This window comes from Dendrobates tinctorius, unplaced genomic scaffold, assembly GCF_039654945.1.
Source record: "Dendrobates tinctorius isolate UK_male_01 unplaced genomic scaffold, ASM3965494v1 ptg000022l, whole genome shotgun sequence".
Classification (NCBI taxonomy): domain Eukaryota; kingdom Metazoa; phylum Chordata; class Amphibia; order Anura; family Dendrobatidae; genus Dendrobates; species Dendrobates tinctorius.
In genome coordinates this window covers 73,438,939-73,466,778 of record NW_027361690.1, presented here as the reverse complement: position 1 = coordinate 73,466,778, position 27,840 = coordinate 73,438,939, and the positions used below count along the sequence as shown (strand labels likewise).

At 42.2% G+C, this 27,840-nt stretch overlaps 1 protein-coding gene across 1 annotated transcript in view; it reads right to left on the bottom strand.

Moving 5' to 3' along the window:
• The window catches only part of LOC141084426 (uncharacterized), a 128,913-nt gene that overhangs the window by 36,878 nt on the left and 64,195 nt on the right, over positions 1-27,840 (bottom strand). The window contains exon 7 of the mRNA XM_073569151.1: positions 15,914-16,034. Coding sequence (XP_073425252.1) covers positions 15,914-16,034 — 121 coding nt within the window. The remainder of the gene's footprint in view (positions 1-15,913; positions 16,035-27,840) is intronic.

Genomic DNA, 27,840 nt, shown 5'->3' with positions numbered 1-27,840 from the left:
TGATCTACCAAACCGGATCATATGACGTGTCACATGATACATCGGGGGCGTGTCTTCTAAACTGCCTGGGGCCCTGGCTACTCTTAAAGGGAATCTGTCACCCCTTTTTTGAGATATCATATAATGATATCATTCAATTGTGTGTCACATAAGGATTCTCTTAGTACTTTTGCTTCCCCCTGACAACGCACCCTTCATGCATAAATACCTTGTTTATATCGGTTCAGATGTATGTAAACTGCTGCTGTCCAGTCCGCTGGGTGGGGCTTATTCACCTGCTCTCCCCCCTCCCTGTCTTGCTCTATGCATTTCTTCTTGTGTAGAGCAAGACAGGGAGGGGGGAGCAGGTGAATAAGCCCCGCCCATCGGACCGGACCGTGGCAGTTTACATACATCTGAACCGATATAAAAAAGGTATTTATGCATGAAAGTTGCAGGGTCAGGGGGAAGCAAAAGTACTAAGAGAATCCTCATGTGACACACAATTGAATGATATCATTATATGATTTCTCAAAAAAGGGGTGACAGATTCCTTTTAATCCGCCCATGGTGCCAGTAAATCTTTCTTACCAACACTTTAGCCTCCACTGTTTTGCAGCATAGCCACTGTCACTATGATAAGGTCACCATAGATCTTTAAAAGAATTTAAAAAAAAAATAACTTTTAAGTTATCGAAAGACCTAAGAAAGTGAGTGATAAGTTCTCAATGTCTTTTTTCCATGTAAATCGTTAGTATACAAATTACTCAAAGTTGAAGTTATTAATTTCTCTTTAATTTATACACAGCTCAGCATTGACCATAAAAATTAACAGTTAAAGCAGCATTTTAGGAAGGTAACAAGCATATGAAAAGACTAAGGATTAGCACTTTGATAACAAAAAGGGCCCTCATGCTGTGGCATAATGTAACATAAGGTCTTTGTAATAAAAATGTCCATGCAATAAGTAACTAGTGCCAGATGTAGATTTAAGGGGGTTTTACACTAAGCGATATCGCTAGCAATATCGCTAAAACGTCACTGGTTTTGTGACGTTATAGCGATATTGCTAGTGATATCGCTATGTGTGATACTTACCAGCGACCGGCTCCCCCGCTGTCCATCGCTGATTGCGCGAGAATGTCCGGCTCCATTTCTCGTCGGGCGCTTCCTGCTGAGACTTCCTGCTGTGACGTCCAGCGACGCGTGGAGGCGGGCGGGAGGATGCCAGGATCGCTGTGTGTGAAAGGTGAGTATCGTGCGCTGCGTCGCTGCTGCATCGCTGTGAGGTCTTTCTGTATGAAAGCTCACTAGCGATCATTTAGCGATGCACCAGCGATCCTGACCGGGTGGGATCGCTGGTCGGATCGCTGGTGCATCGCTAAATGTAAAAGGGCCTTTACTGTGAGAACTGAAGATTATTGTTTGCATAATCATTACCTATCTATCTATCAATCTATCTATCTATCTATCTGTCTACGTATCATCTCTATCCATATGACTTTAAACACCGCTTTTATTAATTTTCTCAACATTGTTTAATTTTCCTTTCCTTTATTAATAGGGTCTTAATAGGACAAATCTATTAAGATTACTCAGACATGAGACTAGAGATCACGATAATTGATTTGTAATAAATAATATTAATTACTAATTTCTTGAAAAATTCGAATTCCTCAGCATCTACATTTTTCAGGCTATGATTCGCATTAATCTACCAAAATGGTGGCCATTAGTGTTGAGCATTCCGATACTGCAAATATCAGGTATCGGCCGATATTCGCTGTATCGGAATTCCGATACCGAGTACCAATATTTTTACAATATCGGATACCGGAATCGGAAGTTCCCATAATGCAATGAGCCAGTGTTGTGGCTGTGATTGGCTGCTGAAATGATGTCATCATGATGCGCGGTATGTGCGGGCCTGCCGGGGGTCTGTGCGGGCTGCTGGGGGTCTGTGCGAGCTGCCGGGGGTCTGTGCGGGCCTGCCGGGGGTCTGTGCGGGCTGCCGGGGGTCTGTGCGGGCCTGCCGGGGGTCTGTACGGGCCTGCCGGGGGTCTGTGCGGGCTGCTGGGGGGGTGTGGGGGCCTGCCGGGGGTCTGTGTGGGCCTGCCAGGGGTCTGTACGGGCCTGCCGGGGGTCTATGCGGGCTGCCGGGGGTCTGTGCGGGCCTGCCGGGGGTCTGTGCGGGCCTGCTGGGGGTCTGTGCGGGCCTACCGGGGGTCTGTGCGGGCCTGCTCGGGGTTGTGTGTGTGTGCAGGCATCGTCCGATGGGACTACAAGTCCCATCGGGCTATGCCTGCTACAATGACAGTGATTGACACATTAGCCAATGATGGGACAGTAGTAGACCCATCATCCGGCTAATGTGTTGAATGTAAAAAAAAAAAAACATACACACTACATACATACTACATATATACAACATTCATGCAACATACATACATACATACATACTACATACTACATATATACTACATTCATATAACATGCATACATACTACATATATACTACATTCATACAACATACATACTACATACAAACTACATTCATACAACATACATACTACATACATACTACATATACTACATTCATACAACATACATACATACTACATACTTCATACATACTACATATATACTACATTCATACAACATACATACATACATACTACATATATAGTACATTCATACAACATACATACATACATACTAAATACAATACATTCATACATTCATACAATACATACATATAGACATACAGTACATATAACATAGAGTACATACTCACCATCACTTGTCACTTTGATCCCCGAAGCCAGTGTCATCTCACTGTAAAAAATATTAAAATAACAAACTAGCAATATACTCCCTGATCCGCAGAAATCCACGAGTGTCCCACGACGATCTCCTGCACTGCATCACTGAGAGGTTACTATAGTTCACTGGTCTCACTTTATGGCAAAAGCTGAGTGGGAACTTTCTCACACAGCAATGCCAAAAGTGAGACTAGGGATTATTTTTTTACAGTGGCGGAGGAATACAGTGCGGAAGGATACCTACCTCCCGGAGCACCTAGAGAGTGGTCGCATCAGCTGATGCTGCTGTTCTCCACGGGAGATCGTCGAGAGACACTCGTGTATTTCTGTGGATCAGGGAGTATATCGGTTGTTTGTTATTTTAATATTTTTTAAAGATGACACTGGCTTCGGGGATCAAAATGACAAGTGATGGTGAGTATGTACTCTATGCTATATGTACTGTATGTCTATATGTATGAATGTATGAATGTATTGTATGTAGTATGTATGTTGTAGGTCTGTAGCATGTTTTATGTATGTATGTATGTAGTATGTACTATGTATGTATGTTGTATGAATTTAGTATGCTTGTTGTATATATGTTGTATGAATGTAGAATATATGTAGTATGTATGTAGCATGTAGTATGTATGATGTATGAATGTAGTATATATGTAGTATGTATGTAGTATATATGTAGTATGTATGTAGTATGTATGTTTTGCTTTTTTTTCCTTTTTTTTTTTACATTCAACACATTAGCCGGATGATGGGATTGCTACTGTCCCATCATTGGCTAATGTGTCAATCACTGTCATTGTAGCAGATATAGCCCGATGGGACTTGTAGTCCCATCGGACGATGCCTGCACACACACACAACCCCCGGCAGGCCCGCACAGACCCCTGGCAGGCCCGTACAGACCCCCGACAGGCCCGCACAGACCCCCGACAGCCCGCACAGACCCCCGGCAGGCCCGCACCGACCCCCGGCAGGCCGCACAGACCCCCGACAGGCCCACACAGACCCCCGGCAGCCCGCACAGACCCCCGGCAGGCCCGCACAGATGCCTGGCAGGCCCACACAGACGCCCGGCAGGCCCGCACAGACCCCCAGCAGGCCCGCACAGACCCCCGGCAGGCCCGCACAGACCCCCGGCAGGTCCGCACAGACCCCTGGCAGGCCCGCACAGACACCGAGAGGCATGTACAGACCCCGCCCGCACACACAGACACGCACAGTGTCCGCCCACACTCTTCCCCCCTCCTGAACTGGATGTACAAGTAAAGAAAGGGTTTTTTTTAATTCCGATATTTCTGTCCCATTGACTTGAATAGGGTTTCCGGTATCGGAATCGGCGATACCCGATACTTTTTGGGTATCGGTCCGATCCAATCTGATACAATACTTCACGATATCGGATGGTATCGCTCAACACTAGTGGCCATGCAGTAACCATTTTGCTGGATTTCTTATATAGCCGGGAAAAGGTTAAAATCCATTAAATGACTATACCAACTTGCTTTAAGCCCACTCCTCATCTATCCTCCCATTGCAGCTCCCATCTGGGTCTTCTATTCATTTTGGGGTGTTGCTGTCTTTGGTATTCTTGTCTTCGGTCTTCTCACCTACAGTGATCTGTCGTTGACTTTCTGGCAGTAAGAAGGCTTTATAATAGCCAGTATAAAAGCAGATGCTGGAAAGACAGCAGCAATTTTAGAGCTAATCTGCCTGAAATGAATTTTGGGACAAACGCAGCAGCCAACATTTTACTTTTCAGCACCATAATATGGTATTTACGCTGGTGTGTGTACAGTGAATATGTGTCAGCAAGCGTTACTAATAATGACCTTCTTTTAACAATGAGTTGTCCCTATACTAAACAAACATACACAACATGGATAATGTATTATTTTACGGGAAGATTCATAATCACTGTAAATAAACACCTGTGTGCAGCACATGGTCATTGATTGATGAGTTGAGGTAGAAAGTCGTCGTCATTTTCACAATCTTTTCTTGGACAGTGCACAGGCGACAACTTGCTTTGAATGAAAATCTAAAATAAATATGACATAAAAGTCAATAAGATAAAAATTTACATTTATCATCTCACTGCCCTTTGTCTAACAATAGTGGAATATGCATGATCAACTTGTTCTGAAAAAATAAACTTCACTCCTTATTTTAAAATTTATATGTGAATAACATACCTATCCAGTGATAATGTTAATGTCACTTACAAGGACAAAAAATATGTACACAGCCTTAACATAGTGATGGAACCGAGTGTAATGTATGAATGCACGTCATCATCACGTGCACTGCACAGTAAAGATGACCAATGAGGCTTGCTTTATCACCACCCTCTGTTCATCACGGCAATCATGATCTAATTTACCTTTCAGATGTACACACAAAAGGACCATCATTTGGTCTATGGGAAATTACGGAATGAATTTTGGCTTTCCTTGACATAACATTTAATGCATGTATGCTAAATGTAAGCTCCAAGTGTCATATCTCCACCCAGGTTTGGTCTAGCAATATGTGATTCTATCGCAAGGAGCTGCCATTTTCACTCTTTAGGAGGACCTGGTAATGGAGATGTTATCTCTGGGAGACACAAATGTTATCCTGCCAAAGACAGCGAAACAAGCATTGGTCTGGTGACCTGCTTGTCTATGTGGGGAATATGGGTTAGAGCCATGAATGATCACCATGCATCTTTGAGCTTTCTTGAAACAGTGGAGCAGTGTGGTTTTTCTCCACTGAGATACTCCAAATCATAGTCATAGTTGTGTTGGAGAGATGTGATGCATCTAACAAAGATCTGATTCTAGGGCAGCACGGTGGCTCAGTGGTTAGCGCGCTGGGGTCCTGGGTTCAAATCCCACTAAGGACAACATCTGCAAGGAGTTTGTATGTTCTCCCCGTGTTTGCGTGGGTTTCCTCTGAGTACTCCGGTTTCCTCCCACACTCCAAAGACATACTGATAGGGAATTTAGATTGTGAGCCCCATCGGGGACAGTGATGAAAAATGTGTGCAAACTGTAAAGCGCTGCGGAATATGTTAGCGCTATATAAAAATCAAGATTATTATTATTATTCTATGTTTAGGCACTGGCACTTAACTCTTATTTTTCTTGGCTAAAATCCCTCACCCCATACACTTAATAGCTAGTCTTGTATCATCTTAGCTTTTCAATTGAACTTGTCTATTTATATTTGTTTGTATACCTGCCCTTTGATATTTTGAATACAATTACAATATTATTAATTAATTTTTCGACTCCATATTTTTCTATATTTAATACTGTTGTGGCTGGGACCTGTGATTCTACTCTGCCAGGCTGAAGGGGGGTGTGCTGTCCAGCAACTAAGCAGAAGTGTTACAAACCTGTCCTGGATATCCGGGATTCTGCTTTCTTCTCCTGAGACTGCTGTCCTTTGTTGTGCTCCACCTCAAAGTTGCACAGCCTGGCTAAATGGCATCATCTCCCTAAATGGTGCACCAGCGATCCCGACAAGGATACAACCTTGCAAGGTTCGCTGGTGCATTGCTACATGATCGCTGGTGAGCTGCCAAACAGGCAGCTTCACCAGCGATCAGCACCAGCGAGGACGCTGGTTTCTAAGGTAAATATCGAGTTACTAAGCGGTGCATGTCACTTAGTTTCCCGATGTGTACCTTAGAAACCTATGTGCTCGCTCCGGGAGCTGCGAGCACGCAGGTTTCTAAGGTACACATCGGGAAACTAAGTGACACGCACCGCTTAGTAACTCGATATTTACCTTAGAGACCAGCTCCCAGCACCTGCTTAGAGCCCTGGGAGCGTCGCTGATCGTTGGCTCCCACTGCCACACGCAGCAAAGCGCGCTGGCCAGCAGGAGAGCAACGATGAAAAAATGGCCCAGGCCGATCGAACATGATCAGTGATACCCGGCAGGGGGCCGAGTCGCTGATACCCGTCACACACAGCGATCTCACTGGTGAGACCGCTGTGGCATCACAAAATCAGCGATCTCGCTAGCTAGATTGCTGTGTGTGACGGGGCCTTAAGTCAATTTAAGGCCCACTCAGACATGCCTGTGTTTTAGGATAAAGGGCCCCATCACACATAGCGATCTCGCTAGCGAGATCACTGCTGAGTCACAAGTTTTGTGACACAACAGAGATCTCACCAGCGAGATCGCTGTGTGTGACAGCGATCAGCGACTGGCCCCCTGCTGGTATCGCTGATCGCTGTAGGAAACCACTGGACATTTCTTTTGTCGCTGGTCTCCCGCTGGCCAGCACGCATCGCTGCGTGTGACAGGCGGGAGACCAGCGATCTGCTGGTAACTAACGTACACATTGGGTATCCAAGGGATGTGCGTCCCTTAGATACCCGATGTGTACGTTAGTTACCAGCTCCCTGCATCAGCGCGCTGGTAACTAACGAACACAGCGACGCTGCGCGCTCGGCGTCGCTGTGCTGATCGCTGGTGAAGCTATTTGTGTGACAGCTCACCTGCGATCACATAGCGACTCACCAGCGATCCTGACACGTTGATATCGTTGTCGGGATCGCTGGTGAGTCGCTATGTGTGACTCCAGCTTAAGGCTGCTAGTTGTTAGTTTGATATGCTTCATCCTTTGTGCATTCTGTGCTCTTACCCCACAAGACCTCTGAGTTGCTGCACATCTTAGGCCTTGAGGGGTATGTGTTGTTTGCCATCTCCTGGATTATCCTCCAGTTGCATTAACTCACAGACTGTGTTGACTTTGCTCATACTATTCACTATATATCTGTTGCCCCTTGGCCTAACTGTGAATATTGCCCTTGACAGGTCCTGTCCTCACTACATCTGTCCTCCTGTGGTCTCCAGTGTGTCAAGTCCTTGCTCCTCACGTGCCTTCCTGCCTGCTGCACCAACATCTGGGGTCCATATGCCAATATGGGCATTAGGTTTTGTGAACCCACCTCCCCAGGTGAGCAAAAATTATTAGTACTCAGCACCCTGCTGTTGCCAATGGGACAGTATCATATTGTAATGGTCAATGACCTCACAATAGTTCCAGCTGCACCATGTTGTCTCGCCCATATGGAAATATTTTTATTAGGTGTTAGGAAATATTATTTACAAGCAAAAATGACAAAAATATATATATTATTGAAACCCTGAAAATGTACAAAGACTGTGGACATGTAATTTACAATATAACCTTGCTGGAACTTTTGAGGAATAGAAATGGAAACTTTTATTAGTTACGTGATGGTTCGAAATATTATGCTCATTAGTTTGTATCATTTAAGGCCTCTTTCACACATCAGGTTTTCGCCGTCAGGTGCGATCCGGCGCTTTTGACAGAAACCAGATCCGGCGAAATGCAATGCCGGATCCGGTTTCCCCCCCATTGACTTGCATTTGCGCCGGATCGCGCCGGATGGCCATGCGTTTCATCCGGTTTTCGCCGGATCCGGCAATGTGTCGCGATCCGGCGTCTGGAAAAAACGGCTACTGTAACGTTTTTTGTCTCCGGCGAAAAAGCCGGACACGCCGGATCCGGCCCGTCCGGCTTTTTCACACAATGAAAGCCTATGAGCGCCGCAATGCGCCGGATCCGGTTTTTTGGTCTGAGCATGCTCAGTAGCTCTGCCCACAGGAGATATATAAAAGCAAGACAATGGGACCCTCAGCCACACCCAACATGCCACCCAAGCCAAGAACCAGGAGCAGGAGAAGGCAGCAGACATCTGCAGCAGCAGCACCATCAGCACCACCCCAAATGGAGCAGCAAATGGAACATGCTGAGGAGGGGAGTCCAGCAGCAGATGAGAGACGGTAATTATCAAATCCCCCATTCCTCCAAACTAGGGCCATGGAATATCAAGATATTCATTGGCCCTTTGTTTCTCTTTATTCAACAGCCGCCAAAGAGATGCAGCAGCAGCAGCAGCATCAGAAATGGCATCACTGGCAGCAGCAACAGCAGCAGCAATACCCACAGCCATGGAGTCTGGCCATCAACAGGACAGCACATCTTCTTCTGGGAGCCCTCCCTCGCATCGTCAGCGTTTGACGGTAAGTTTTTATTTCCAAAATCCATCATCTCTGTAATATATGTCTATTCATTGCCTTTTATTTCAAAACAGGAATCACAAGATGAAGAGGAGCTCCCAGAAGAAGAAGGAAGGGGTGGACAGACACCTGGAGTGGGCTCACAATTGGTAAGTTTTTTGCATCAAACGCAGAAACACAACATCACACTACACACAACACATAGAAAACAATGTTCTGCAGACCACACACAGCAAACAAATGCCTACATCCAAAGACATAACATTTTTTGTTTTCTTCTCTAGTCTTCCCAATCTGGTGCTCGGCCAAGAGGTCCTCGCAGTGCCTCCCAGGGTCGTCGGCGACAGCAACGCGGCGGTCACCAGCGTGTAAGTATAAATATGTTTGCTTTGTTTTTTTGCACTTTTTATTTCATTTCTTTTGTGGAGGCTAATGTTATTTTTGTCTTTTTCTTTAACAGCCTTCACAGCGTGCTCCCGACTCTGACGGTGAGGATGGAGGACTCGATGTGGACCACCTCATCGATCTCGTCAGACAAAGGGAGCCGCTCTGGAATATGGCTGACCGCCGCCACGCTGACCTTATCGTTACCCGACGACTCTGGGAGGAAATCTGTTCGCTCCTTGTGGGCCGCTGGGAGGACCTCGATGTTCGGGCCCAGATTAAAGAGCGTAAGTATATACAGTACCGGTTGCTTGATGTAAACCAGTGTTTCCCGAACTCCAGTCCTCGTGGTCCCCACGGATCATGTGTTCAGGATTTCTATTTACTATGGAAATCCTGAAAACATGACCCCTGGGGACCATGAGGACTGGAGTTTGTGAAACACTGATGTTGTATACTAACCACTCCTTTCTCGTTTCAGGGAACAGAATTGTGAATCGGTGGCGGTCTGTGAGGGATTGTTTCAAGAAGGAGTTCAATAAAGAGATGCGGGCCCCGAGTGGATCTGGAGGACGCAGGAGCAAGTACAAGTACGCACAAGCCCTGTCGTTCCTCCGGGAAACAATGCTCACCAGAAGGTAAATATTACACACCACATGTGAAAAAAAATGTTAGATGTAACTTTTTTTTTTCAGCCAGGGCCATACCATGTCAGTATTTTAATTGTTTTTTTTTCTCTTTATTCCACAGCACGGTGAGCAGCACTCGGGAGCCTGCACGATTGGACCCTTCTGAGGCGATCCCTGAGGAGACCGGCACCGAGGGACACTTCGACCGCCCCGGTACATCTGCACCTTCCCAGCCTTCCCACACATTCGACCCATCTGTCCCATCCACCAGCACAGGAGCATCGTGGCCGCCTACATTACATGAAGCTGCTGGTGAGGAGATCGCTTTCCCTTTACCCCACCCTTCTGCCCCTGCCACCTCTAGTACACCTGCGGGTACTGGGCGGCAGCGGCAGAGGGGTCAGGAAAAGAGTTATGCGCAAGAGTTCTTGCATCTGAATGCATCTTTCCAGAACTGTCTAAAAGTCTTGTCAGAGCAAATCTCCGCAGGCTTTCAGCAGATCAACTCCAGCATTCTGGAGGTGAAGACACTTCTGCAAACCATGCATTCAGAAGCAAGATCTTCGCCAAACCACACCTTTTTCAGGTCTGTTGTGGAGCGCATGGCAACACTATCTCCTACCCAGCAGATGCATGTAATGCATTCGTGCCACGGTGCTCTACAGCAGGTTACCTCCCAACCTCCACCTCCCACCACTGTAGTTCCTCCACCTGCACCCCCTCCAGCCACTTTCCATCCTCCCCCTCCTATTACATCTGCACCCCCTCCAGCCACTTTCCATCCTCCCCCTCCTATTACATCTGCACCCCCTCCAGCCACTTTCCATCCTCCCCCTCCTATTACATCTGCACCCCCTCCAGCCACTTTCCATCCTCCCCCTCCTATTACATACCAGCAACCTCACCAGTACCAGCAACCTCCCCAGTACCAGACATCTCCCCACTTCCAGCAACCTGCCCCGTACCAAACTCCTTCCCCGTACCAAACTCCTTCCCCGTACCAAACTCCTTCCCCATACAACTTTCCATCAACATCATCTGCTCCTACAGTCCCTGCCCAACCCTCCACTCCACCGCCCACCACCTCTTCTGCCTCCAACATGTCCACCCATTCTGTAGCTTTTTCCACACCTTCACCTCTAACTGTTCCTTCCCCACCACGATCCCAGTCCTCTCTCCACACACCCAGTGTCGAAGTGTCCCGCAGCCCCTCCAGCAGTATTTCCACCCCACACTACACAGATTTATGATGTGTTTTGTAATAAAAATGCCCATTGGGTTTAAAACCTTTATTAAAAAAGTTTTTTGCACTTTAAAAACATTTTACAAAAAAAAAAAAAATTTTAAAGAAAAGTTAAATTATCGTTTCACAATGGTTGTCTGTCTTTTCTTTCTGCGGCGAACTATGTTTAAAAAAAAGGTTAAATACAGGGTATTTCAAAGGTAAAAAGGTATTCAAAACCAGGTATATAACTGTGGGTAAATTTTAGCTTTTTGCCACAGTTGTGTTCCTGGTTGTGTTTGAAGCAAAGTATTTCACCTAAAAAGTTGTGTTTATTGTTGGTGATTTCCTAACAATGTACACAACTTTTGTTAAAAGGTGAAATACTTTGCATAAAACACAACCAGGTACACACCTGTGGCCTAAAGCTAAAAATAGTAGACCATGACAAGATAGCCAACTTTGGTTGGCAAAGGTATATACTGTTGGTCCAGAAGGTACACAAGTTTGGTTAGGGCACAAATCTTTCACACTCTGTCATCCTGCCAGTGTACTCTGCCTTGAGGGGCCACAAGGGTCAATTTTAAAAACCGGATCCGGCGTAATCCGTCGAAAAACGGATAGAAAAACGGATGAACCGGATGAGACGGATCCGGTTTTGTCTGTCAAGAACAAGATGGATCCGGCAGAAAACCGGATCCGGCACATCAGGTTTTACAAAACATTTGCCGGATCCGGCATTCCGGCACGACGCCGGATCGCGCCTGACGCCGAAAACCTGATGTGTGAAAGTAGCCTAAGGGAACTGGCAAACCTCTGGGGAGCCACATGCAGGGAGTCTAGAACAATTTGTGATTTCAATGACCCACTTTCTAGATTTATACAGTATATCTAGGTTTTCACCGTCCTACACCAAACAATGTGCAGAAGTTACTCACACAGTAATGCATTTTACAATACATTACATTTAAAGTAGCGCTCCAAATTTTTTTGTCTGTACATTGCAGCATAGGTTGTTTTTAATTCCTTTACCCCCAAGGGTGGTTTGCATGTTATTGACCAGGCCAATTTTTGAACCCCCATAAGTGACTCCATTTTGGAAACCAGACCCCCTAGGGAACTTATCTAGATGTGTGGTGAGCACTTTGAACCCCCAAGTGCTTCATAGAAGTTTACAACGTAGAGCCATAAAAATAAAAGATCATACTTTTTTTTTGCAAAAATGATCTTTTGCCCCCATTTTTTTATTTTCCCTGAAAGGTCACCTGAACCGCACACAGAGGACACCTTAGAGTTAACCCTAGGGGGCGTCGCTTAGCCCCCACTTGCCTACGATCGCTCTGATTGGCTGTTAAAAGTGAAACTGCCAATCAGAGCAATTGTAATATTTCATCAAAGAAATTTGATGAAATATTACAATTCCAACCATGGCCGATGCTGAAATAGCAACGGGCATGGCTGGAGACACTGAACCTACCCCCCCAACTGACTGACAGCGCTGATCGGCCACCGCCACCATCTGACAGCACCGATCGGCAGCTGCTGTCAAAATCTGCCCCCCCGCCTTCCCTCCGGTCTCCCTGCCCTCCGATCACCCTCTCTCACACTCCACGAGGCCTCTGAACTCCCTCTGGCCATCCCGGTGTCCCGCCATCCCGGATCATGGGCGCCACCATCTTGGAAAATGGCGGGCGCATGTGCCGTGCGCCTGCTGGGAATCTGCGACGCTGCAGATTCAATCATTTATTTTGATCACTGTCACAGTGATCAAAATAAATAAAAAAGTAAATCACTGCCCCCCTTATCACCCCATAGGTAGGGACGTATAATAAAATAAAGAAAATATTTTTATTTTTATTTTTCCATCAGGGTTTGGGCTAGGGTTTGGGCTAGGGTTAGGGCTAGGGTTACGGCTAGGGTTAGAATTAGGGTTAGGGTTAGGGCTAGGGTTAGAATTAGGGTTGGAATTAGGGTTAGGGCTAGGGTTAGAATTAGGGTTAGGGTTGGAATTAGGGTTAGTGTTGGAATTAGAGTTGGGGTTGGAATTACTGTTAGGGCCGGAATTAGGGTTAGGGCTGGAATTAGGGTTGGGATTAGGTTTAGGGTTGTAATTAGGATTGGGATTAGGGTTAGCGGTGGGTTGGGGTTGGGATTACGGTTAGGCTTGTGGTTAGGGTTAGAGTTGGGATTAGGGTTAGGGGTGTGTTGGGGTTAGGGTTGTAGTTAGGGTTATGATTAGGGTTGTGATTATGGGTGTGTTGGGGTTGGAGATAGAATTGAGGGGTTTCCACTTTTTAGGCACATTAGGGGGTCTCTAAACGCGACATGGCACCACAATTGATCCCAACCAATTTTGCGTTCAAAAAGTTAAACAGTGCTCCCTCCAATTTGAGCCCCGATGTGCACCCAAAGAGTGGTTTACCCCCACATATGGGGTATCAGCGTACTGAGGAAAAATTGCAAAACAACTTTGGGGGTCTAATTTCTCCTGGTACCCTTGGGAAAATGAAAAATTGGGGGCTAAATAATTATTTTTGTGGAAAAAAAATATTTTTTATTTTCACGGCTCTGCTTTATAAACATTTGTGAAGCACTTGGGGGATCAAAGTGCTCACCACACATCTAGATTAGATCCTTGGGTGGTCTAGTTTGTAAAACGGGGTCACTTGTGGGGGGTTTCCACTGTTTAGGTACATCAGGGGTTCTGCAAATGTGACATAACACCCGCAGACCATTCCATCAAGTCGGCATTTCGAAATGTCACTACTTCCCTTCCGAGCCCCAACGTGTGCCCAAACAGTGGTTCCCCGCCACATATGGGGTACCAGCGTACTCAGGACAAAAACTTTTGGGGTCCAAAAGTATCCTGTTACCCTTGTGAAAATAAAAAATAGTGGGCTAAAAATCATTTTTTGAGGAAATTTTTATTTTTTTTATTTTTACGGCTCTGCGTTATAAACTTCTGTGAAGCACCTGGGGGTTAAAAGTGCTCACTATGCATCTAGATAAGTTCCTTAGGGGGTCTAGTTTCCAAAATGGGGTCATTTGTGGGGGAGCTCCAAAGTTTAGGCACACAGGGGCTCTCCAAACACGACATGGTGTCCGCTAACGATTGGAGCTAATTTTCCATTCAAAAAGTCAAATGATGCTCCTTCCCTTCTGCGCCCTGCCATTTGCCCAAACAGTGGTTTCCCCCCACACATGGGGTACCAGCATACTCAGGAAAAACTGGACAGCAACTTTTGGGTTCAAATTTATCCTGTTACCATTGTGAAAATAAAAAATAGCGGGCTAAAAAAGCTTTTTTGAGCAAAAAAAATGATTTTTATTTTCACTGCTCTGCGTTATAAACTTCTGTGAAGAATTCGGGGGTTCAAAGTGCTCACCACATATCTAGATAAGCTCCTTGGGGGTCTAGTTTCCAAAATGGGGTCACTTGTGGTGGAGTTCCAATGTTTAAGCACACAGGGGCTTTCCAAACGCGACATGGTGTCCGCTAACGATTGGAGCTAATTTTCCAATCAAAAAGTCAAATGGCGCTCCTTCCCTTCCGGGCCCTGCCGTGCGCCCAAAAAGTGGTTTAGACCACATATGAGGTATTGGTGTGCTCAGGAGAAATTGCCCAACAAATTTTAGGATCCATTTTATCCTGCTGCCCATGTGAAAATGAAAAAACTGAGGCTAAATAAAATGTATGTGAAAAAAAGTACTTTTCTTTTATGGATCAATTTGTGAAGCACCTGGGGGATCAAAGTGCTCACTATGCATCTATATAAGTTTCTTGGGGGGTCTAGTTTCCAACATGGGGTCAGTTGTTGGGGAGCTCCAATGTTTAGGCGCACAGTGGCTCTCCAAACGCGACATGGCAACCGCTAAATAATCAAGCATATTTTCCATTCAAAAAGTCAAATGGCGCTCCTTCCCTTCTGAGCCCTGCCGTGCGCCCAAGCAGTGGTTTATGACCACATATGAGGTATTGGTGTACTCAGGAGAAATTGCCCACAAAATTTAGGATATATTTTATCCTGTTACCCATGTGAAAATTATAAAATTGATGCTGAAAGAAAATTTATGTTGGATAAAGTAAAATGTCCATTTTTTTCCTCCACGTTGCTTTAGTTCCTGTGAAGCACCAGAAGGGTTAATAATCTTCTTGAATGTAGTTTTGAGTAGCTTGAGAGGTGCAGTTTTTTAGAATGGTGCCACTTATGGGTATTTTCTGCCATATAGACCCCTCAAAGTGACCTCAAATGTGTGGTGGTCCCTAAAAAAAATGATTTTGTAAATTTTGTCGTAAAAATGAGAAATCGCGAGTCAACTTTTAACCCTTATAACTTCCTAACAAAAAAAGTGTTTCCCAAATTGTCCTGATGTAAAGTAGACATGTGGGAAATGTTATTTATTAACTATTTTGTGTAAGATAACTCTCTGGTTTAACAGAATAAAAATTCAAAATTTGAAAATTGCGAAATTTTCAAAATTTTCGTCAAATTTCCATTTTTTCACAAATAAACGCAAAAATCATCGACCTAAATTTACCACTAACATGAAGCCCAATATGTCACAAAAAACAATCTCAGAATCGCTAGGATGCGTTGAAGCATTCCTGAGTTATTTCTTCATAAAGGGATACTGGTCAGAATTGAAAAAAATGGCCAGGTCATTAAGGTCAAAATAGGCTGGGTCATGAAGGCGTTAAGAGTTCTGACCCCTATAGACCAGATAGACGTTTCAAATCAACTCATTACCTGCATTAAAGACAACTCTCACATAGTAACCGTTATAAAAGACTCCTGTCCACATACTCAATTAATCAGTCAGACTCTAACCTCTACAACATGGGCAAGACTAAAGAGTTTTATAAGGATATCAAGGACAAGATCATAGTCCTGCACAAAGCTGGAATGGGCTACATAACCATAAGCAAGACGAGGGGTGAGAAGGATACAACTGTTCGAGCAATAATAAGAAAATGGAATAAATATAAAATGACTGTCAATCGACATCAATCTGGGGCGACATGCAAAATCTCACCTCATGGAGTATCCTTGATCATGAGGAAGGTGAGAGATCAGCATAAAACTACACACGGGAACTTGTTAATGATCTCAAGGCAGCTGGGACCACAGTCACCAAGAAAACCATTGGTAACACATTACGCCATAAAGTTTTAAAATCCTGCAGTGCCTGCAAGGTCCCCCTGCTCAAGAAAGCACATGTGCAGGCCCAACTGAAGTTTGCGAGTAAACATCTGGATGATTATGTGAGTGATTGCGAGAAGGTGTTGTGGTCAGATGAGACAAAAATTGATCTCTTTCTTATTAACTCAACTTGCCATGTTTCGAGGAAGAGAAATGCTGCCTATGACCCAAAGAACACTATCCCCACTGTCAAGCATGAAGGTGGAAACATTATGTTTTGCGGGTGTTTCTCTGCTATGGGCACAGGACTACTTCACCTCATCAATGGTAGAATGATGGAATCATGTAACGTAAAATCCTGAGTGACAACCTCCTTCCCAGGACACCAAAAATGGGTCGTGGCTGGGTCATCCAGCAAGGCAATGACCCAAAACATACAGCCATGGCAACAAAAAATTGGCTAAAAAAGAAGCATATTACGGTCATGGAGACGACTAGCCAGTCTTCAGACCTTAATCCCATAGAAAACTTATAGAGGGAGATAAAGCTCTGAGTTGCCAAACAGAAGCCTCAAAATATTAATGATTTAGAGATGATCTGCAAAGAGGAGTGGACCAAAATTCCTCCTTACATGTATGCAAACCTCATCATCAACTACAAAAAATGTCTGACTGCTGTGCTTGCCAACAAGGGTTCAACCACCAAGTATTAAGTCTTGTTTGCCAGAGGAACACAAGTACTTATTTCTCACTACAAAATGCAAATAAATTTATGTATTTTATACAATGTGATTTTCTGGATTTTATTTCTGATATTCTATCTCTCATTGTTAAAATTAACCTACCTTTAAAATTATACACTGTTCTGTCTTTGTCAGTGGGCAAACTTGCAAAATCAGCAAGGGATCAAATACTTATTTCACCCACTGTATATTGCAATCATCATATTATATAGCACTGTGTACTTACAATTGCTCATTTTCACCTTCTACCCAGTTCATTATTCTCTTTTCTCTGCTCTATGCAGAAACAGGCAGTCTCTTGCCTTTGCATTTATCGCTCTCCTCTACAGCTCCTGAGCCATCTGCTCCCTCATCACCCTACCATAGACTTTTGCAGTGACTTGTGCAAATGAAATTGACCTTCTCTTTCTACGATTCAGCTAGACAGTTTTTAATCACATGATGTTATAGATTTAATTGAAAACAGAAGAATTAACTGAGTAGAAAGGCAAAATGAGCAATTGTAAGTACATATTGCTATATAATATGACGACTGCAATATATTAAATAGATAAAGAATTGAATGGGAGGAGAGGTTCTTTAATAAACCCTCAAATAGACTTTTATCTATAACAAGAAAATAAGTTCTTGTAAAATACATTAAAGCTAGAACAACAAAAATGAGTAAATAGATAATTTGAAATCTCTTGCCTTGTTAGAGGCCAACTATCTGTACTGTGAGTTAACAAACAGTTAAAATAATAACATCTATATCTTCTCGACAGATATACACAATGAGAGAAGGTGGTTTCTATCATAAAAGGTTGTATAACCAAAAACACTATATTTATTCATTTTTATCTCTTAATCAATAAAATTAAACGATCACTTTATGATGATTAAAAACCCAAGACCGACTTGCAGTGAAATCACTATGTTGTGGTACGGCGGGGAATGCAATGTCTTGCATATGATGTATGATATTTTCTAGGAGTTCGAAGAGCAGATACATTAAGAAAATAGCGCTAATGATATTAAAGTGCTTTACAAGTCTTGCTGCAAAGACCTGACAAACCTGTCAAGAGCATAATGTAGGAGGCCATCGTAACATCTTCAGAAACCCATCCCTCCTCTACCCCATTTCTCTGCAATCTCCTAATAATGGAGCTGAAATAAATTGTAGCCAGCAATGAGATGGAGCCATGGCTTTTCACCCCAATGTGAAGACATGATAAATATAAAAGAAAAAGACTATCAGTTTTGGCGCCCGAACCTTATTACAAAGTCTTAAACTTACTGGCCTCAGCACCTTTTATCATTGCCTTGTTATGAGCTGATGGCTTTTTTATTTGCTTGGAGATGGAGGATGTGTCATGTTCTGTCCGTTTATGAAGCCCAACCTCTGTCATCTTAGATATGTTTTTTCCCCTCCCTTCTATATGTTTATCAGCATTTAACTTCTGTGTAATCACCTGGAATTAATTTTTATAAATGGGGTAAGACAGATTTGGAGGTAGGTTATATGATGACAAAAAAAACTTGGTTAATGGAGGTCTTGCCTGGAGATCATAAACTTTTTTTTACATTCTAGATTTTTTTAAATGGCTATTCTTTCAATTACTATATTCTTTTTTAAACACTGTTGGTTTGCAATTACAATTCTACTAAAGTAGTAATAAAGTTACTGAAACAGTACTGTAAGTATGGACACAACATTACTGCAGCACAAGAAGTCATTCACCATCGCTGGTGTCCTGTAATTACTTCAACCCTTAAAGAGTGGACACAGAAGGTTGGTATGATCAGGTGCATGATATGTCTTATGAACTTAACAAACTCCGAAGAACTTCTGATTGTTTCCCCCTTTAGTTTTCTTACAGATTCTTGATTGATTTTCTGACATGTGTAATGGAAATGTAATATCTATGATTCCTTAATGCAAATGTACTCAGGTCTTCATCCTGATGTGGAATGACTTATTGCATCAGGATTTATAAATACCGTATGTCTTAGGATTGGTGTGCACAGAAGCCACAGCAAGAGTAGGATCAGCTGAGCTTCCACTGTACCTACTTGGAGCAGAGCAAGCAGCAGTTTAATTCCTCACATGCCATGATTAATAACAACCACAGCATCTGAGGAGTTGACAGAGGAAGAAGGCTCCCTCAGTCAGCCCATCACCACCCTCCCTTGCTCATTCAAAGGTTTATTAGATTCTGCTCCAGACTGGGCCTCTTGTTAATGCAACACTTACAGACTAAAGTAGCAATCACATGATCGCATGTTCAAGTCCTCTTTTGGAACTAATAAATATTGTAGAAATAAAATATATGTATGCATTTTTAAGTGTTTTAAGAAAAAGGTCACTATTTTTCCAAAAATTGGTTAAGTTTGAAAAATACCAAATGTACCAAAAAAAGTTAATGAAAAATAATGAAATAGAAAGTCATTGAAAAGTTGTATGAATACCAATCTGGCAACAATGAAAACTACAGGTCTTTATGCACAAAACAGTAAAGCCATGTAAACAGAAGAATTAAAAAAGCTATGGCTCTCAGAATATGACGACCAAAAGAAATGTTTTTTTTTTTTCAAAAGTGATTTACTTGTGTAGAAGTAGTAAAAACAAAAAATCAACTATGTAAACTGTGTATCACCATAATCGTATCAACATATACTATAAAAATACATACATAAAAAACAGCTTAAAAAAATATGAAAAGCAAAAACAGAGTTGGCGACTTGTCCTTATACTTTCTATCAGAATTTAAAATAAAATGTAATGAAAAAGTTGTATGTACTCAAAAATGGCATCAATGAAAAGTGCGTGTTGTTCTGCAAATGTCAAGCTCTCACACAGCGCTCTATCCAGAAAACTAGAAAAGATTATAGGTCTAACTTTTTAAATAGTAGAAAAAATTATAACATCTGTATAGATTTTGCATTATTAGTATTATTTAGACAGGGAGAATAGAGACATCATGTCAAGTATACTAAGTCTCCTTTCACATTGCGTTTTTTCCTACGTTCGTTGGTCACACTGGGGATTATATCCAACCCCCCCAAAAAGCATTATTCGGGCATATGCACCGACTGAGAAATAAATTATAATGGTGCCGACAGACTCAATGTGCGCTCTGTCAAGCATCATTTTAGGAAGTATACACCTATTGGAGGTGGACACTCAGATGTAGTCTACTACATCCTGAAATGATATACGACATAACAAGCATTGGCGCATACACCCGAATCCAGCATTGCAGGGGTTTTCAGACCTAAGCCCCGACGGTATCAACGAACATGGGCAAAGCGCAATGTGAAAGGAGCCTTACTGTTGAATGATATTTTAGAAAACAAAAAGTGTGATTAAAAACAATTTAATGAAAAGTGATCAAAAAGTCATGTGTATCACAAAAATAGTACATATGAAAGCTACATATTGTAATGCAACCAATATGCTCTACTGACGGAAAACAAACGTATGGCTCTCAGAACAGGGTGAGGCAAAAGTATCTGATCGCCTATACTGAATATGTTTATATTTTCATAAAATGAATCCAAAACGTTATAGTCCCTTATCTATGCTTGTCTGCATAAGAGATTGTTGGTGAAGTCTTAGAAAAAATTGAGAAGTAAATTTTCTCGCATATATCAAGTCTATGCTCTGGCGTTATGTGACTTATTCCCACAAGTAAGTACAGTATATTTCCTTTTAAAAGTAATACTCTCATTAAGTATCAAGCAGGGAAGATGAAGAGAATGTAAAGTTAACCAAAGCCAGACTTGGACACAGTTCACTCAGAATATTCCGGGAGAAAAGATGTCTCACACTTATCTAAATATTGTTGTTATATCAAATGCCTCACTTCCTGTCTTCCTTACTTGAGGCCAAAAAAGCACAGACTCCCCTTGAAATCAGGATTCTTCAGAGGGTTTTGTCTTATTAGAAAAACAGATATCTAGTATCAGATATTTGGCAAAATATTTGTTTGCAGCGTTTGGCCTTTGAAGTTTTCGAACATGGTCTCAATAATGTGCACTATTGATGACACAGGAACATGAGTGCCTAAGTGCAGGCTAATTGTAGGACACGAGAGTTAAGGGCTACCATAATGCGTGAATATTTGAAACATATATAAGAATTTGGTCAAGTTACAGGTATCTGGTTTACATTAAATTCTCTAATATGAATAGTGTGACAGGGACAAAAGAATCTATGGAATGGGAAAAAGCTATTTGTATTCTTCAAACTTGAACTGGCTTATCTTTGCATCTCACTTTAGCTACTTACATACAATGTGGCAAGTCCTGAAACTATAAGTTGAGTATTTGCTTGCAGAAATTTCTGCAAGGTTTCTGCATCTCTTGGCAGAAAAAAAATGCTGTGGCGTTTTGCAGAGATTTTTGATTTTTGCAGCGGTTATGTGTGCATTTTTGCATGCATTTTTGCTTGCCTTTTTGTACAGCAATGAAGGCTTTTTTGAGCTAAATAAAGATGCTAAAAAAGTTTTGTGATGTAATTTCTTGTATCAACACGATCTTTTTCATTTCATACCTTTTTAGCATCGGAGTAATGGGATTAGGGCTTGGTGTCAGCAGCAGTCATTGGCACCTAGCTCTAGGCTCAGTAATGAAAAGGCATCAGCCAAACACCCTTATTACTAAGTCGGTAAGTAAACACAAACTCACACAAACACACAAACATACATTGTCACCAGCCTATGAACCTACATAGGCTGTAACCAAACAGCAACTATTAATTTAAAGAAAAAAATGAAAAAAAAAAAAATTGTGTGGGCTCCCACATAATGTTCATAACCAGCAGAGGGAAAGCTGTTGGCTGAGGGTTGATGTTAATATTCTGGCAAGGAGCCAATATTCATAAAGGTTCCCAGGCTATTAATATCAGCTCACAACTGTTTACTTAGCCTTTACTGTCTAGTTTACAGGGGGGCCTCAGAAAAAAATTGACATAGGGTCCCCCTATAAAATCTAACCAGTTAACACTAGGCAGACAGCTGGGGGCTAATATTAATAGCCTAGGAAGGGGCCATGTATATTACCCCCCAGGGTAAAAACATCAGCTTTCAGCCACCCCAGAAAAGGCTTATCTCTAAAATGCACCAATTCTGGCACTTAGCCTCACTCTTCCCACTTACCCTGTAGCAGTGGAAAGTGGGGTGATGATTGTGGAGGTTGATGTCACCTTTGTATTAGCAGGTGACAACAAGCCCACAGGCTAGTAATGTAGAGGCGTCTATAATTACTAACCCCATAGTGATATTGTAAAAACACAGACACCCAGAATGAAGTTCCTTATTTGAAATAAAACCATATTTACCGAACGCCTAATCCACTGATGCCAACATCTCCTGCAACAAAAATAAAATAATAAACCATAATATTCCTCACCTGACCGCAGAGAAGATAATAATCCATAATTTCCCACAATGATCCTGATGATTTTGAGAGCAGTTACTGATGTGACTGCTCTCAAAGATAGACAGTGATACACTGACAGGAGGTAATCGCTCCCATAGTGTATCACTGAGATGCCGGGAGAGAGGTCACCGGAGTTCATAAGCTGATCAGCTCCGGTGCTCTCACTTGTGGCAGCACCACTGGGTGAGAAATTTCTCTCACACAAGTTGTGCCATAAGAGAGATCACTGGAGCTGATCAGCTGATGAATTCCGGTGAACTCTCTCCTGGCAACTCAGTGATACACTGCGGGAGCAATTACACCCTGTCAGTGTATCGCTGGTGGCTAGGTAGAGCAGTCACATCTCCCAATGTGACTGTTCTACATGTGAGATCGCTGTGGGGGCACTCAGGATTACATGAACTTTTGCAGACAGGTGGTGTATTATTTTTTATTTTTTCTAGGAGATATTGGCATCGGGGTTTGGGCGTTAAGGTGAGCATATTTTGTTTTTTACTTTGCATTTTTTCTAGGAGACAAGGGCATCAAGGATTTGGTGTGAGGTGAGTATAATATGTTTTTCATTTTTATTTGAATATACAGCTCTGGCAAAAATTAAGAGGACCACTTTCAAATGTTCAGTTTGTCTGATTTTTCTCTTTATGGGTATATTTTGAGTAAAATGTCAACTGTTCTTTTAGCCTATAAACTTCTGACAACATGTCTCCGAGTTTCCAAGCAATAAATTTTGTATTTTTTTTCAGACAAAGAAAAATGCTCAAAATAAAAAAAAATGTGTTTTCAGACATCAAATAATGCAAAGAAAACAAGTTCATAATCATTTAGAAACAACAATACTAATGTTTTAACTCAGGAAGAGTTCAAAAATCAATATTTTGTGGAATAACCATGATTTTTAAAACCGGCTTTCATGCGTCTTGGCATGCTTACCACTAGTCTTTCACACTGCTTCTGGGGCAAAAATTTCAGCAGTTCTTCTTTGCTTGATGGCTTGTGACTATCCATCATCCTCTTGAATACATTCCAGAGGTTTTCAATGGGGTTCAGGTCAGGAGAATGTGCTGCCCATTACAGGGCTTTGATGTGGTGGTCTCTTAATTTTTGCCAGAGCTGTATATGTAATTATTTTACATGTGTTTTTTTAAGTGTTAGTACAGGTGCCTGCTGATGAGAGACTGTCTCCCATCAGCGGCTCCTGCTGTCATTGTTCTCAGAGACAGAAGATGTAGGCTGATGGGAGCAGTAGACTCATCAGCCCACACCTACTGACCTGCGGTAAGCATTACACTGCTGGTCACTGCTGCGGGCCACAGCTGTGGGGGCATGATGACACCTGACAGCATGACCCTGCAGCGCTCTAACCGATGGTCTTACCGGCGGTAGCATTGCTGTCGATAAGAACCACTGTGCCAGTGTTTCCTACACTGTCTCACAGGTGATAGCATGGGAAACACCATAGGAAGCCAGTAAAAATGCAATAAAAACTCAGCAAATCCGCAAACATTATTATACCTTGGTTTTTGCTGCAGATTTGACTGACTCAGGTGAAGTCAATGTATGGAAAACTTTACAAATCCACACAAAGAATTGACATACTGCAGAAAAAATGCGCTGTTTACTGATCATGTGCACAACACTTCAGGATTGTCATTGAATTAGCTTGTATAAGGCTTTTATAGCATATTTGGTCCATATCCGCATGAAAAAAAACACCACGAAAACGCAACAAAAACGCACCGAGTGCACATAGCCTAAAGAATGATAACCGTGTATAAATGTTTGCTTTACCCTATTGGAAAAGTTGTATTGACCAACAGAACTTGTAAATTTGATGAAAGTAAATTATCTATTTTAGGGAGAGTGACATACCGGCTCTGGAATGCCAAGGTAAGAAGGCTTATTCGCCATGTGATGCTCCTCTGGAAAATGTAATAAGAGGAGCATTGCATGGTGAATAAACCTCCTTACCTTGGCATGTCAAAGGCGGTATGTCATTCCCTGCAAGGAGAAACATTACCCCTTCGACCTCACTCAAGAGCCTCTCACCTACCAAATACTTCACACTGACAAGGGGCAATACCCCGAAACTCTGTGACTGCAAATTGAAATTATGATGTGGCTTTTATCCTAAGTTATATTTTATGGCAATTTGCATACTAGTTTAGGGAAGCATTGGGTATATTTAGGATACGGCAGAGAAAAAGGAAAGCTAAAGCAAAAAAATACAAGTGCAAACATGATGTCAAAGAATCTGTAAATACTTGTAAATTGATGGTGCAACACAGTGCTGCCCTCTTGAAACTGAGATGAGATTTCTACCACGTCTTGAAGTTTATATGAGCCAATAATGATGGCACATGAGAAATAAGAGACTGATGTCTTCTTTTCTATGAAATAAGATACAAATTAACCAGTCTCCTTTAGAATCTCTATTTTAGTTCTTTAGTACAGCGTATAAATAGTAAGGGCTTGGTCACACGTCTGATTTTGTTGAATGAGTGCTAGCCTTGGTTTTCACTGACAGTATTTGCACCTATTATATTCTATTGGGATGTGCGCATGTCCGATTCTTTCCTCAGACCGAGCGGTCAGCGCAGCAGAAAATACCTGTGACATGTCCGATTTTGATCCAAGGGTCGGATCAATATCAGCAACGCTAGTTTATGGGTCTGATTTTCTTGGACTGTCAGAAAGGAAAAACTTTTTTTTTCCTATCTCCATGTACAAGAAAAACTGATGGCACTCAGACCATACTCTGATCAGACTATGATCAAATTCTGATCAAGGACTGATCAGAATAAGCGGTCCGGTTTTCTCGTATGTGGAAAATACTGACGTGTTAATGAGCCCTTACTCATAGACTGTGCATATTTTTCTCCAAAGAAATCTAGAATCAACACTGTCGCACTCAGTTGGTGTAATTTTGTCAATACATCTTCATTTATGGTTTCTATGAACATACTTGAACTGGAGTTGGGGAACCAATCTAAATAACTGGTGGAGCACAGTGTAAACAAATGTGTTTGAAAACTTAAAGGATGAAATAAAAAACTCTAGTATTTTTAGCCAAATATAATTTTTGTAAATGTGTTTCATCAAAAATGTTGAACTATTTGCCTTTATAGCCTCTGTGTAAGTGGTCACTCACCTCTGTTTTATCCGATAGCACTCGAACCAATGTTATTCTATGGGGCAGCGCTGATCACCGTTGTATTTCTCATACCAATTTAGCATGAGAAAAAAATTGCAGAAAGCTGCAAGTGACTCCGTCAACCAGATGCCACTCACCCACTCAAGTTTATGGGTGTGTTGAGATCATCAGACTGCTCTCGAATGATATCTGAGTGCAGTCAGATTCTGCAGACTCGTACAATGGCGAAGATAGAGAAATCTTGTTCTCCATCTTCTCCTCTCCTGTGCTACTATTCTTTCATCTGAGAGTATCAGATCACACTAGGCTGACACTCTGATCAAACTTGGACCAGAGTTTGATTGGGGTGTCATTACCATAATCGAGACAATTCTCTCGCAGAAGAAAATTTATGCTTGTGTGACCCCAGCTTTTTACTGTTTTTTTCTGGGCATAGAATAAGCTTACTGAGAAACTGTTCTGCGGAGTGAGTGCTATCACTGACTCATCCCTTACTATTTATGAGCTCCCAGCTAATTAATGACCACAATGTTCATCTCAAATTTCATTAGACACATTTTGTACATAAACGATGATTCATGTGATCCACCTTTTCCCTATTGCCAAGGGAGAGGAAGAGTTAGGCATGCTGACTTTCAATATGCTCAATCATCTATTCTTAACAGAGACTGAGATGATTAAATCCTATTAGAAAACAAATTTGGTTGCACGAAGCTTAGTTGCTCCAATTAAAGGTCTATATTATTTTTTCATAAATATTAGTAAAATTAGTTGGGAAAAATGTTGCTACTTTTGGCGTTTTCACGTCAGTTGGGGAAAAGCCAGGGCGTCGTTACTCTCGCCCAATGTTTCTGGTGAGACTCATGGTTGCGCCTGCTGGGATAAGATGCACTAAATTCATTAATGGATTCCTGCACCAAACACCAGTCTTAATGAATAGGGGCCATAGTGTGTATTTCAGCACACTTCTGTTATCAGTGACTTCACAATTACAAAATATTTGGACTTGAAGAACTTGCATAAAAAAGCCTCTAAAAAGTCATAATTTCATAAAGAACCATCCTATTGTTACATGTAAGTATTAGTTTTATGAACATCTTGATTTAACACATGCAGACAAATTAAAGCACAGCAGTAAAACAAAAGGTCTGCTGCAAAAAGCACTCCATTCCCCGCCCAAAGCCTACAACAGAGCAAAAAATTATTGAATGCAGTATTGCGGATGGTGTGGCATCAATGCGTTCCCTCCAGCACAGACAGGCATGGACAATGCTGACCACAAAAGGCATCCTTGAATAGACAATTAGCTACTGCTTCACTTAGAAAACACAGAAATATTAAATAGTCTAAAGGTTTTCATTTTTATTCTGTAGTGTGACCTGAATATTTGAGATGAGCGAATAAGGCAAATTTCAAACTAGACTGCTCTCACATTTTTTCCTAGGAGACTCAAATTCAATGTCCCTTATTATGTTCTGGAGTCTCTACAGCCCCCAGAAGAAAATAAAGGTATTATGTATATACGAGTTATTGAAAAAAAATCCATAATTTCCCTTTAATGCTCTCCTCGCTGTCACCCATCCAGTCCTCATCGCACCTTCTGACTCCTGCCCCAAAAGTCCCGGCTCAGTGTGAGAGGCCCAGAGATTTCGGAGGTGAGCAACTGGATCAGAGGATGTGAACCGATGGGTGACTGTGAGGAGCTGAGAGATCAGAGTGATGAGCGGTAACATGCCCATGTGGATTTTTTTTTTTACATTTTTTAATCTTTTGGTGGCCCTTTATAATTTTGAAAAATGGCATGTAGCGGCCGCCATTTTGCTAAATCGGCAAAGTCCGCATCTTGGAAAAAGTGGATTTTTATAAGGTTTGAGTAGAACTTACTTTTGCATGAAGTTATTCTCCCATCTCTACTGAATATGTATCAATTTTGATAAAGAACATTGTGAAAGTTGTTTTTTCTTTCAGTTGTGTAACCTGAAGCCTTACACAGTATGTCATGAAGTGCTGCTAACTTATTATCCTCTAACTTGGTTTTCTCACTAAGATTCCATATAGTCACAGGTCTAGGTCTAAGAAAATAAAAATCTCTTGGGAGTGCTTCATGAAGGTTATATGTTGTCACCCAATGTTATGATAGCATCTGAGGTCAAACTGGATAAATGGTTTACACAAGGCACTGCATCTAAGTACATTCTTAGAGAACTGCCATTAACCTTTGCTGCTATGGTTGACATCATAAAGAGAAGCCTGCCTTCAACCAAATGGGAATGACACTGCAGATTAAAGGAACTTTAAATT